The sequence below is a fragment of the Castor canadensis genome, chromosome 9 (assembly GCF_047511655.1).
Source record: "Castor canadensis chromosome 9, mCasCan1.hap1v2, whole genome shotgun sequence".
Taxonomy (NCBI): domain Eukaryota; kingdom Metazoa; phylum Chordata; class Mammalia; order Rodentia; family Castoridae; genus Castor; species Castor canadensis.
Genome location: NC_133394.1, coordinates 134,245,153 through 134,258,550, shown reverse-complemented (window position 1 = coordinate 134,258,550; position 13,398 = coordinate 134,245,153). Strand labels below are relative to the sequence as shown.

Here is a 13,398-nt window from a genome sequence, read left to right as displayed (position 1 = left end):
TGGACTAGTTTAAGGAGGGTTGGTATCAGTTCTTCTTTAAAGGTCTGATAGAATTCAGCAGAGAATCCATCAGGTCCTGGACTTTTCTTTTTGGGGAGACTCTTGATTGCTGCTTCAATTTCATTTTGTGGTATAGGTCTATTCAGGTGATTAATTTCCTCTTGGTTCAGTTTTGGATGATCATATGTATCTAGAAATCTGTCCATTTCTTTAAGATTTTCAAATTTATTTGAATATAGGTTCTCAGAGTAGTCTCTGATAATTTCCTGGACTTCCATGGTGTTTGTTGTTATCTCCCCTTTTGCATTCCTGATTCTATTAATTTGGGTTTTTTTCTCTCCTCATTTTAGTCAGGTTTGCCAGGGGTCTATCGATCTTGTTTATTTTTTCAAAGAACCAACTTTTTGTTTCATTAATTCTTTGTATGGTTTTTTTGGTTTCTATTTCGTTGATTTCAGCTCCTATTTTTATTACTTCTCTCCTTCTATTTGTTTTGGGATTTGCTTGTTCTTGTTTTTCTAGGAATGTGAGATGTATCATTAGGTCATTGATTTGGGATCTTTCAGTCTTTTTAATATATGCATTCATGGCTATAAGCTTTCTTGTCAGGACTGCCTTAGCTGTGTCCCATAGGTTCCAGTAGGTTGTGTTTTCATTTTCATTGACTTCTAGGAACTTTTTAATTTCTTCTTTTATTTCATCAATGATCCATTCTTCATTAAGAAATGAGTTATTTAGTTTCCAGCTGTTTGCATGTTTTTTGTCTTTACTTTTGTTGTTGAGTTCTACTTTTACTGCATTGTGATCAGATAGTATGCATGGTATAATTTCTATTTTCTTATATTTGCTGAGACTTGCTTTGTGCCCTAGGATATGATGTATTTTGGAGAAGGTTCCATGGGCTGCTGAGAAGAATGTATATTTTGTAGAGGTTGGATGAAATGTTCTGTAGACATCAAGTAGGTCCATTTGATCTATTGCATATTTTAGATCTTGAATTTCTTTATTGATTTTTTTGTTTGGATGACCTATCTATTGATGATAATGGGGTGTTAAAGTCTTCCACAACCACTGTGTTGGTATATTGTGCTTCAATCAGATTAACCTTCTTTATTTCTCTATCACCCTGTCACTGGGTACAATCATTCAGTGGTTTGCAGTGCATTATGTTATACTGCCTTCATACACAGATGTATTATTTATCAGTATTACTCACTCTTTATCATTCTCTTTTCCTTTCTATCTCCCTGAAATGTATATGTATATAAAATCGTATGTTTATTGTGTATATATTTATCTTATAGGTATACGTTCCACATATGAGGGAAAATATGCAAACTTTGTTCTTCTGAGTCTGGATTGCATCACTTAATGTGATGTTCTATCCATTTACCTGCATACAACTTCATTTCATTTTTCTTATGACTGAGTAATACTCTATCGTATATATGTACCACATTTTCTTAATCCATTTTTCAGTTGTAGGGCATCCAGGCTATTTTGAAAGCTTAGCTATTGTGAATAGTGCTGCAATAAACATTGGTGTGCAAGTGGCTCTATTGTATCCTGGCTTACATTCCTTTGGGTATATGCCCAGGAGTGGTGTTGCTGGATTGTATGGTAGGATGGTAGGTCTATTTTTAGTTTTTTGAGGAACTTCCATACTGTTTTTTTTTTATAGCAATTGCACTAATTTACATTTCCACCACAGTGTATGAGTTCCTTTTTCCCTTGCTGCATCCTCACTAGCATTTGTTATTGTTTGTATTACTGATGGTAGCCATTCTAAAGTCATTCTGACTTAACTCAGTCTTATCTTGATTTGCATTTCCTTTATGGCCAAGGATGTGAGCATGTCTTCATGTGTTTTTTGATCATTTTTGCTTCTTTTGAGAAATGTCTGTTCACTTCTTTTGCCCATTAGTGAATGGGTTGTTGATTGTTTATGGGATTCTTTTGAGATCACTGTATATTCTGGTTATTAATCTCTCATCAGTTGTGTAACTAGTAGAAGCTGTCTTTTCAGTTTCTTTTGCTGTTAGAATTCTATTAATAAAATTATTACCTGTGCTTATGTGGTCCACTGTTCCCTATTCCTTCCTATAGTAGTTTCACATCTTACATTGTCATCCTAAATCCACATTGAATTGATACTAGTGCAAGATGAGAGACTGGGCTCTAGTTTCAGTCTTCTACAGTTGGATAGCCAGTTTTCCAAGCACCATTTGTTGAAGAGGCTGTCTTTTCTCCAGTGCATGTTTTGGGCTTCTTTGTGGAAAACAAATGGCTGTAGCTGTGTGGGTTTGTGTCTTGGTCTTTTATTTCGTTCCATTGATCTTCATGTCTGTTTTATTCCAGTACCAAAAATGGTACTTTCAACACTAGTATATTTAGCACTTTAAAATCCATACAGCCAAGAGACTCAATTTCTCATGATCTTAATTGTAGTTTCTTCCGAGAAAGAATCCTGATACAGGCTCTTGTAGGTGAGGAATCCTTTGATAAAATAGGTATGGAAGTGGATGATAGGTTGAGGGATGGGGTGACTGGACACATGCAGATATCTATATTAATGTTGGTTGGTAGTTCCCTGGGGTAGGGGTATGGGCTGAATAGAGTCCCCAAATAATTTCTATAATAACATGTATCAGATTTTATTAAAGCAGTATCATAAAAGTAACTTCAAACAAATATAAGATGTATGTTATAGGTACAAGAAACTGAAATCAGTTTATTACATAAAAACTTAACTTCCTAAAACTGAATATATAAAGCAGATTCTTTTTATGATACTAGAAGAATTTATTTGAAAGAATCATCTCAATGAGTCTTTGTGAAAAGAATATTCAGTAGTCATTTCTTTACTATGCACTCCTTTTTTTTGTATTGTCAACTTAGGATTTCCTGTAGTTAGTTTGCATATAATTGGATATGTTTACCAGGAATCTCTATATTATTTGCTGTACCAATACTTAAAGATTTACTTAATAAAATTTCAGATTCTAGTTTTAGATTTCTGGATTTGTTCATGAATTTTCAATGACTGGTGACTAGTTTTTAAATTTGTCAAGTTATCCTGCCTCATTTATAAAATTAGCAGTTTTATAAAACTTTGGAAAAGTTTGAACAGTCAGAATTGTGTTCTTCTGTAGGGTATTGAGGAAATGGTTTAATGGAAGCTGGCGGATTTTAGCGTTTAGTTCAGTCAAACATTTTCTAACTTAGTTTCAACATAAAATAATTCGAGTTACAGTGTTTTCTAGTTAAATTGTATGATCAAAATAATGAACAGCTATAAGATATAGAATATACTTTTATTCTATGTAATTTCTTAAGAATTGTATTTTCCTGGTGCCATGTTTTAAAGCTGAACTATTTTTAGAGGGTAACTTCAGGCAAAGGAAAACTCACTGTATTCATTCTTCACTCAGCTTTCTTAGGAACAGATAGTTCTTTTATACCATGTGAGCTACAGGTGTCTCCATAACCTTTTAAAAAATTGCCTCCCTTTTTTTGGATGTCTTTTTGTTAAGCATGTGTTCAGTGTATATCCACAAATTCATTCTGATCTTGCTAAGATATTAAATAGTTAGAATATCATGTCTTGTCTATGTAGAAATTAGCTTACTTCTGAACTACATTGGTTCTGAAGCCATAGAACTGTACTTTTGTATTATTAGTGTTCATATGATGAAGAGAATTTCCTAGGACATTCTTTCATGTATCAAATAAACAGTTGCCATTTGTTCCAATTGACTGGATGCTTTCCAAGACAGACTTCCTCTCCACTCTTGTCAGTCATCATGGTTTTCAGTCTAGATTTTCTCTGCAGCTCTTGGACCTTTTCTAAGATTGAGGCGGTTTCTAAGCATCTCAGTAGCAATGATTTTTCCAGGTATCTCTCCTGAATTCTAAAGATGTCATTCAGGAAGAGTAGGAAGGACAACAGGAGGAATTGTGATAATCAGGCAGGCCCCCTTAAATATATCTTCAAAAGAAGTTACAAAAAGGAGAAGGTGCTCTTTAGGGCAACAAAATACATAAAGATTGATGTAAATCTTGTAGATTAGTGCTTTTCAAACCATTGATGATGGGGGGAGAGAGGGGACACAAACAATGTATACATATGTAAGTAAATGTAAAAACAATAAAATAAAATAAAAAAAATGGGTGAGAAAAAATTTATAAAATGTTCTCTGATCTTTTAAAGAAGATCCAGCTTGGGAATATTAGCTAGGGTGGTGTTTTCATAGCCTTTATGGAGTTCATCTTTCAGTCAGTTATTGTACTCATTATACTTCTCTCACCCCCCTCAAAAATTCATATTCTGTACACACGGAAATGTCACAGTGAGACCCCTGTACAACTAGTACATACTACTAAAATGTTTAAAACCCAACCACTGATGAAGAAGGAACAGGTTTTAATTTCCTGTCCTTTATGGACAGGAACTCTAAAATAAAAAGTGCATTTGTCACATGCTTGGCTTAGATGCTTTGAAAGCATCTTCTAGTTGCTATACAAGTCTCAGTGGCTTCTTTCAATTTCTGTGCATATTGTAGAGTAGTATCAATGCACAGACTGACATTTAGTCTGCTGAGCATATGTTGAATTGTGTTGTTGATCTAAACCTTGTTTCTTCATATTGCACGTAAGGTCATTGAAGCTCAGAAGAATGAAATGATTTGCATAATTTTGTACAGTTGTTTTAAATAGTTTTGTCTAGAGCAACTGTAGTCAAAAGCAAAATTTGGTCTTTGGTTGAAGATGTTTATTTACTTACTGTCTGTGTATAAAATTCAGAAATATGCCTCCGGAGATGGGACTATGGGGCACTTTCACTTTCTGCAGTTTTGATTTCTGAAATAATCTTATGTATGAGATTACACTTTTGGAACCAGAGAAAAACCAATATAGACAAGTAAAACAAAACAGGAAAAATCAGAAATATTGAGGTAGAAAGCATAAAAATAAAAAAAAGACCCGATTAGTTTCATATAATAAGAATAATGGGTCTATTTTGTAGAACTATCAGAAGGTAAAACCTAAAAGATTGCCAGGGACAAGGTTATTTAATAATACCTTTTTACTTGTTAGGCAGTGGGAAACATAATACAGAGCTGGTTGGATTTTAGCAAGGATAATTTTGATGTTCTCTCTGTACATATTTTAAAGTAAGATTAATAGATGATATATACTTCAGGTTTAAAATGCCCCTCAATTTTTTTAAACAGCATTTTCCCTTTATTGTTGTGCTGGGTAGGGTACATTGTGGTATTTACAAAGGTTCTTACAATGTATCAACTATATCCTACTTGAATTCACCCTGTCCTAGCCCCCCTTAATTCCCCCTCTCCCCCAATTCCTGGCATAGTTTCAGCAAGTATTATTTTTGCATTTACATGCTTGTGAACACACTTTTTGCACTGTATTCACCCTTCTACTGGCTTTCCCTGCCACCTCTCCTCTCCTACTGGTGCTAGCCCTCCTCCCTGGGCAGGATCTATTTGCTTTCCTGTTCTCTGATTTCGTAGAAGAGAAAAGATAAAAAGAAAAACATGACATTTTTGCTTGTTTGCGATAAAGGCAGCTATACAGGGAGTTTTCTTGTGATATTTCCATGTATATGTGGTATACCTCCAATTGGTTTATCTCCTCTGATTATGTACATTCTATTTCAGTCCCTTTCTTAAGGTGGTTTGATCTGGTTTAAGATTTCTAGAATCATTCTTGTACAGAGAGTATATTACCCATATTCAAGTTCTTAGTTTCCTTTTTTTACCCTAACCCTCCTGTGGGAGATCTCCCCTTAGTGTGACCAGTATGTCATACTGTTGCTGTGTTTGTATTAGGTCTATATTCTACATATGGGAGAGAATATGAAGCTTTTGGCCTTCTAAGTCTGGCTAACTTCACTTAAGATGATGTTCTCCAGTTCCAACCATTTACCTGTGAATGACAAAATTCATTCTTTGTGGCTGAGTAGAATTCCATTGTGTATAAATACCACATTTTCTTAATCCATTCATCAGTAGTGGGGCATCTTGAATGCCTTTCAATTACAAGTAAGAGTTTCAAAGGTAGAACATAGAAATAGAATGTAGTGATTGAGGAGATTAGTATTAATTATGTTGTGACACAGCTTATTGCTAAGTAAGTATTTTCTAAGTATATAATATTGAGATAGTATCCTATGTTTTTGATTATAATTATGGTTTGAGCTAGAATCTCAATTCTCCTGTTAATTATTTTAGCCTTGGGCATGTTACTTAGCCTCTTTAGTCCTTCATTTTTCATTTTTAAAATGGTGATAACATTTTACAGGATTGTCAAAGTTAAGTAGCTATGTCTGTCTCTGTGTGTATTGCTATATAGGCATATTTGTTATATAACTTAGAGTAGTGTCTGATAAAGTACTTTTACTGTCATGACTAGAAGACATTTATTTCATAAAATACATTTAATAAACATATAAGAATAAGAAATTATAAAATACCAGCAGTATATCAGTTATCTGAAAAGTCACCCACTGCATATCAGATCCTCTTTTTTTGGTTTATTATGAATAAACTAGTTAATTTAAATATATTTAACTTAGCGTTTTCTCTTTTGTAGTTTATCAGAGAAGATATGAAATATAAAGATGCTACTAATAAACACAGCCATCTGCACAAGGAAGATAAGCATATAACGATTGAGGATCTATGGAAGCGCTGGAAAACATCAGAAGGTAAGACTGATGTAGTGATCTGGCTCCCTCATCTTTTGTGTTTCTGCCCTGCTTAGCTGTTGACCACTCACTAATTGCATATGATTTTACAAAAAGTATTTAGATTTTTATTTCTTTGAGAATATATTTTAGTAATTTGCCATTTTTGATTTTGGATAGTAATTTTTATCTTTCTTAGATTCATAAAGCACCAGACTATTTTCAGATAATTTGATGCCTTACACTAGAATAAAGAAGGTAATGTATGTTTGTGAGCTTAAAGTTATAAAGCACTATTTTAGCTATTAAATGGAAGTACTATAAAAATTTTATCAAATGTATAGAAACACATACTTTTTTCGTACTTGTGGTGAATAGTTTCTAAGTCTTTAGGGAGCTAGAACTTTTAAGCTTGTTTTCTTTTTAAAGTTCTTCATGAAGTCTTCTAATACAGTAGCCTCCCTTATCTGCGGGAGCAAAGTGCAGTAGATACCTAAAACTGCAGCTAGTACATCCTATATACATCACTTTTCATATACATACTTAATAATAAAAGCTTAATTTATATAAGTGAGGCATAGGAAGAAATAATGATTATAAAAATGAAACAATTACAACAATATACTGTAAAGTTATATAAAGTGGGTCTTTCTCAGCTGTCAATGAGTAGATACTATATACAGTGTAGATAGCTGGACAGAGGGATAATTCATGTCCCAAGCAGGACAGCACAAGATTTTGTCACACTACTTAGAATGGTAATTTAAAACTTACAAGCTTTTTATTTATAGAATTTTTTATTAGTATTTTCTCACTGTGATAGACCTTTGGTTACTGAAACTGCAAAACTTTACAGTATTGGCGGAAGAGGTGCTATTGAAGTTGCATGATAAAATTGTGTAAGTTGTATTTTATTCTGACGTTCTCAAGCTATCTTATGGATAGTAATTCTTTAGGGCAGAAAAATTTTCTAACCTAAATTCTCAATTCAGGCACTAGTGATGAGAATCTACTAAAATTAAAAAAGTAAAGCAAAAATGTTTCATGAAGCTTATTTATTTTTTTGAGTATCAGTTAAGCAAAGAATTTTTTTTTCTAATGTTTCTTTTATGAAAGGCAAGCTGTTATGCTGTGGCACATATTTTTCTTTGCAAGGTTGCATAATGAAATTAAGGGGAAGCTGGGACAGATTACACTAGGAGTATAAATAAATAACAAGTTTATTATATTGTTAGTGGTAACATTGGAAATGGAAAAATACAGAAAACCATCCCACCAAGACCTAGTACTTTTCTTAATGTAGAAGGTTTATAGCTTGCTTGCATGTTTGTCTTTACTTTTTAAAAAAGAGACATCTCTTGAAACATACTGGGGAAAAGAAAAAAGAAGGACAAAAAAACCCCTCACTAATTTAAAAATACATAGATTTAAAAATATCTTTCTGTCATTTCCCCTTCATACACCATTTTAAAATAATAAGAACTTGGAAAGGAATAGGAATAGAAATAAATGGGTATAAATTCCATGGAGAAATGTGATAGGATAGTGGAAAACCCAGTAATAAACCTTAGACTTTATTTATGTGAACTATCTTAGTAACAAATAGATATTATTACAGGATTCGGGGATTTGTTACACAGGGATTTGGGTATGTGGTACATTGAAAGGAGTCTGCTTATTTATGTTTTAATGAAGGAATATATACTTGCTAGCTTAACTTTCATGCTATTACCTGGTTCGGCCACTATCACCTCTGATTTGTATAATTGCATAAGCTGCCTAATTGGTTTCCCTGTGTATGGTAGGGAAATTTTAAATTTACTTTTTTCTCTCTTGAAGTTTTGATAATTTTAGTGTATTGAATGAAAGGACAATATACAGATTAATAGGGAAAAAAGCATAGAGATTTATTAATGTGTGTAAGCAAGAAAGTCATATATGAAGTACAAGACTTAAAGAGGGACAAGATGGCTAAACTTTATACAGAACTAAACCAAGGGATAGGGCCGACCGTGGGCTTCTGGGGGAAGATGAGGCAGGCCAGATTTTGGAATGTTGGGTGGAGGAAGTGTCTGGAAAAAGGGTTATCTTTTTGTGCAGATGAAGTCCCCCAGGTGACAGATGCTGTCTGGGCCACATGTCATATCCCTAATTTCTTCTTTCTCTGAAAACAATCTTTCTTAGAAAGAAATGCCTCTGTCTGCATTTACTATCTACTAATGGAGATAGAGGTATTCACATTTTTACAAAAGGACACCTTTTCACAGCCATTCTTGTATCTGCAGTTTCTCCGAACAACGAACTCAAAATATTCCAAAGAAGTAATTTGGGGTGGGCTACTTTACTGTCCCATGTTATACTGTGTTCTGTTGTAGTCCATTCTTCATCCAGCAAAGCATTCTGTTTTTAATGTAAATCCAATTATCTCAATATCCTGTAGTGGCTCAGAGAAAAAGCCAAAGTCTTTACAAAGACCTTTAGGCTCTACATGATCGGTCCCTCTCCTCCCGCCTCTATTCTCTCTCTTAGTTCTTATATCCCTTCCTCTCTTTCCTCACTGCGCTGTCCAAGCTGGACCTCTTGCTGTTCCACAAATGCACCAGTGCAGATGTTCTTTTGGCTAGCTCCTTCACCTCCTTTGTCAAAGTATCTATCGAGGCTATTCTTTTTGTAGGACCTATTTTGATGGCCCTATTTAAAATTGCATACCATGCCCCCATTTACACTTTTTCCCTGACACTCATAATCCCTCGAACTCAGCTTCATACTTTGTTTTTCCATATCATTTATTGTCTTCCAAGATATAATATATTTAACTTCTTTATCATGTTTGTCCCCTTTGTCCCCCATACCCCATGTAAGCCTCAGAGTAGAGGGTCTTTGCCTATTTTGTTTATTTATATATCCCCAAATGAGGGGACTCTATCCTGTCTTTTTGGTTTTCTACTCCAATGACTTCATTGATATCTTTTGTAATATATAAAAATATTTGTGGGTTTGTTTTTATAGCTTAGGGTTTTTTCAAGGCAAATTGCCTCTTTTTTAAAATTTATTTTTTATTATCATATTATTGTACTGGGGGTACATTGTAGCTTTTACAAATATGTCATAGTTGAATTCACCCCCTCCATCATTCTCCTTTATCCATCTTCCCCCCATTCCTTGAATAGTTTCAGCATGTCTCATTTTTCCATTTTCATACATGAGTAAATAATATTACACTATATTCACCCTTATAAATCTCTTTTTCCTTAAGTTTTCACTTTAATCTTCACCCTCAGGTATCTTGCCATTGTGATAGTGAGATTTCCCCCTAAGGTCAGACTGTTGGCCTAAGTTATCTACTTTCTAATTCCTTTTCTGCAAGCTTCTGGTCTCCCATAAAACTTTCTTAGGGATCAAGAGGCCTGGAAGAAGTAGTATCAGGGATCCTACTAACATAGCTGCATGAAAGGGAAAGGAAAAACATGGAAGAGTAAAGCAAAACAAACCTTCCCAGAAGCTTTATAAGGACTTAATTGATTTTCTCAACCCATGTTTATTAAATGGTCATGTAAGGGTGGGACATTGTTGCCAGAGCAGTGGTGGGACAGGAAATGCTGAATGTGCAGAGTTCTGCTTTTATCTGTTTTGCTTTCGGTTTTAGATTTCTCTTGGAAAATAAGTGGTTCTTCTGAAAAGTTTTGAAAACTGCTGAAGAAGAGATTAGAATGAACCTCAAACAAAAAATTTAATTCAGTGTTGTTTAGTTGAATATGTATAAAAATGTATGTGTCACACAGAAATGAATTTGTTCATTGCTGTGTCTCTAATGGCTAGAGCAGTGCCTTATTCATTTAGAAGTTCAGTTAATTTTTTTTTTGTTGAATGGATAAAAGTATAGTGCTTTTTGAGGACAGAATGGTCCATAACTCATTCCATCAAATAACTTTGAGTATAGGCATTTGTTATAATACATGCATTTTGAAAAACTGAAAAGCTTATGTCTTGTAAAATTATGAACTTAAAAACAACAATCTAGTTTGGTGGGCATGGTGGTACACATACCTATCATCCCAGTTACGCAGAAAATGTAAACAGGAGGATTGCAGTCCAGGCCAGCTGGACATAAATCGAGATCCTATTGGAAAGGCCCTGAGTTCAAACCCAGTACCAGAAAAAAAATGTATGCAGAAAATGTGTTTATGGACTAAAACAGACTATTCAAGTCCTATAAGCTTTGTAACCAGAGCACTAATAGTACTAATAAAAATAGTAGTGCATGTAAAAAGAAAATTTAAATTACTGACCAGTAAATACTGTAGTAGATACTGGAATTTACATTGGAAATAATAACTAAAAATGACTTAATGGAAGGGGTACTGTATTAGGAAGAGTTGAGGTTGCTAAAAAATGAAGAGAAGGGCAAAGTGTTCAAAGATGAAAACTGGGCAACAAGCATTTCCAAGACAAAGACTGAGGCAAATTGAGCTAAGAGGACTTAGCTCAATTGATGGGAATATTTTGTATCTTTTTGCTGTTTCTTGGGGATATGAAATGATAATGTGTTTGGAAGAGTTGTATCTGAAATGATGTGACTCTCATATTGATATGATCCCTAATTAATCAGTTACACATAATCTAATTCATGTTATAAAAGCACATGCAGCAGAGTTATCCTGAGAATTTAAACTGAGTCAAACAGAGGTCTGGGCTATCCTGAGAAAATTGCTGAGTAGGAAAGATTAAATAAATAATTACAATATGAGGTGATATGCACAATCATTCAAGTAAATTCAGGGTCTGGAGATCTTTAACTAGAAGGAGTGATTAGTAGTCTAATAAGACTTTGCATAGAAAATGATGTTTGGGATCACTGAAAGTTGACCAGGATTTCTCAAAGTAGATAAGGAGGTAGCATATAAATTGTAGTACTTGCCTGGTCCTTCTTCAATTACCTATTTGCTAGCAATGGAAGTAGAGGTGGTATGCTATAGAAAGGATATGAACTTTCAAACAATATAATTTAAAATCTTGGCCCTTCTATTTATACATATTGAGATATTAGGCACATTTTAAAATTTATTTATAAAATGTGATTCTTAATAATAAAAACGAGATGTATTTCTGGTATACCTGATGGACATTTATTAAATGTTGGTTTCTTTTTGTAATAATATTATATAAACTAAAATGTTCAGCTATACTCAAAATTTTGTAATGTTTTTGATTGCCTCATAATATTCATCAATGAAATGAACATATCAGGGGATATGTTTACCACATAGCACACAAAAGATGTTGAGATGTACCTGAGATCTCTTTGGAAGCTATCAACTGGGAACAAGTAAAATCATATTTTATAGAAATTGATTCTGACCTCAAATCGAAAAATTTCAACACTGACTTGAATGCAATTTTTTGTGTATGCAAAGAATGCTTGGTCAAGCTACGCATGCAAACAATTCCATGCAAATGAAAGCCATTTCCAAACTAGTGTTAGATTTAAGATAGATTTTGATAAGCACTATAAATTATGAGAATTACTGGACATAGTTGAATAGTAGCCAGATACCTGATGAAGAAGAATGTAGATAGAAAATTATTGGTTATATAAAAGACCTATGGACTATAGTACATAAAAACTGATTAATATGCTGTTTTAAAATAAAAACTCAATTGAGTTAGTTACAGAACACGTAATAACCATGAGGTAATTTTTTCTATTCTGTTCAGTATAGTTCTTATCTTACTTAATATCATTGTATAATTTTGGGCTTTACAAATTGAATAGATAGTTGGAAATTCAGGGAGTTTTTTAAATTTTATTTTAAAGGATAAGAAATTTAAAGCAACTAAAATTGAGAGAAGAAAGCGGTAGGCATTTAATAATAGTCATTTTCAAGTGCATAAAAAGCCTGGCCAGAGAAAAAATGACTAAGGCTATTTTCTTTCTGTTTAGAACATCAAAAAATTTTTTGGGTAAATGTTACATAAAAGGAAATGTAAGGTAATAAAAAATCCTGACCATAGATAATTAACTTTCTGAAAGTAAGGGGAATTACAAATATTTCTTTTTTATAGATCCTTTATATACATGTTTTTCTTCTGGGTTTTTGTCTAGAGACCAGAATGAAAAAAATGTAAATGGATCATGCATATTGTTAATATTGTCAGCAGATTAACTCAAAACAATGTCTTGGAGATAATAAGGTAACATTTTCCTGACATCTATCAGCATAATATTTGCAATATGCACAGTTGTCACTAGTAGGATACAAGCAGTTTCCCCAAGAATGTTAACAATATTTTGCTTGTACATGAATGAAAAGTTAAATTGCAATATAAGAAAGCTTAATAAAGTATTCACTAAGTGCCATTATTGTAGGAGTTTAAGAGAATAGATATGGGTAAGGTTTCGTTGAGGAGACCCTCCCCAGTGATATTATCAAAGACATAAATGTTTCTGAGAAATAAGAAAGAGGAGGATATACAGGTTAGCTTATTAACATGAGTAAATGAGTAGGTGAAATTGCATACTTAAATGGTAAATCCCTCAAATGAAGACAACTTACAAACAAGACATCTAATAACTCTTTAGTGTATGTGAGATGTTACTGTTTGAGTATTTATTATTTGCTATTAACATGTAGTACTTAACCTTTCTGTGTTTTAATTCTGTCATGTGTCACACAGGGATAAGTTATCTT

The 13,398-nt window shown here is 33.4% G+C and overlaps 1 protein-coding gene across 2 annotated transcripts in view; it reads left to right on the top strand.

Moving 5' to 3' along the window:
• Stim2 (stromal interaction molecule 2) overlaps positions 1–13,398 on the top strand; it is a 157,219-nt gene that overhangs the window by 98,234 nt on the left and 45,587 nt on the right. For both annotated transcript variants that reach the window (XM_020182451.2, XM_020182452.2), the window contains exon 3: positions 6,616–6,730. In XM_020182451.2, the coding sequence (XP_020038040.1) occupies positions 6,616–6,730 (115 nt within the window). The remainder of the gene's footprint in view (positions 1–6,615; positions 6,731–13,398) is intronic.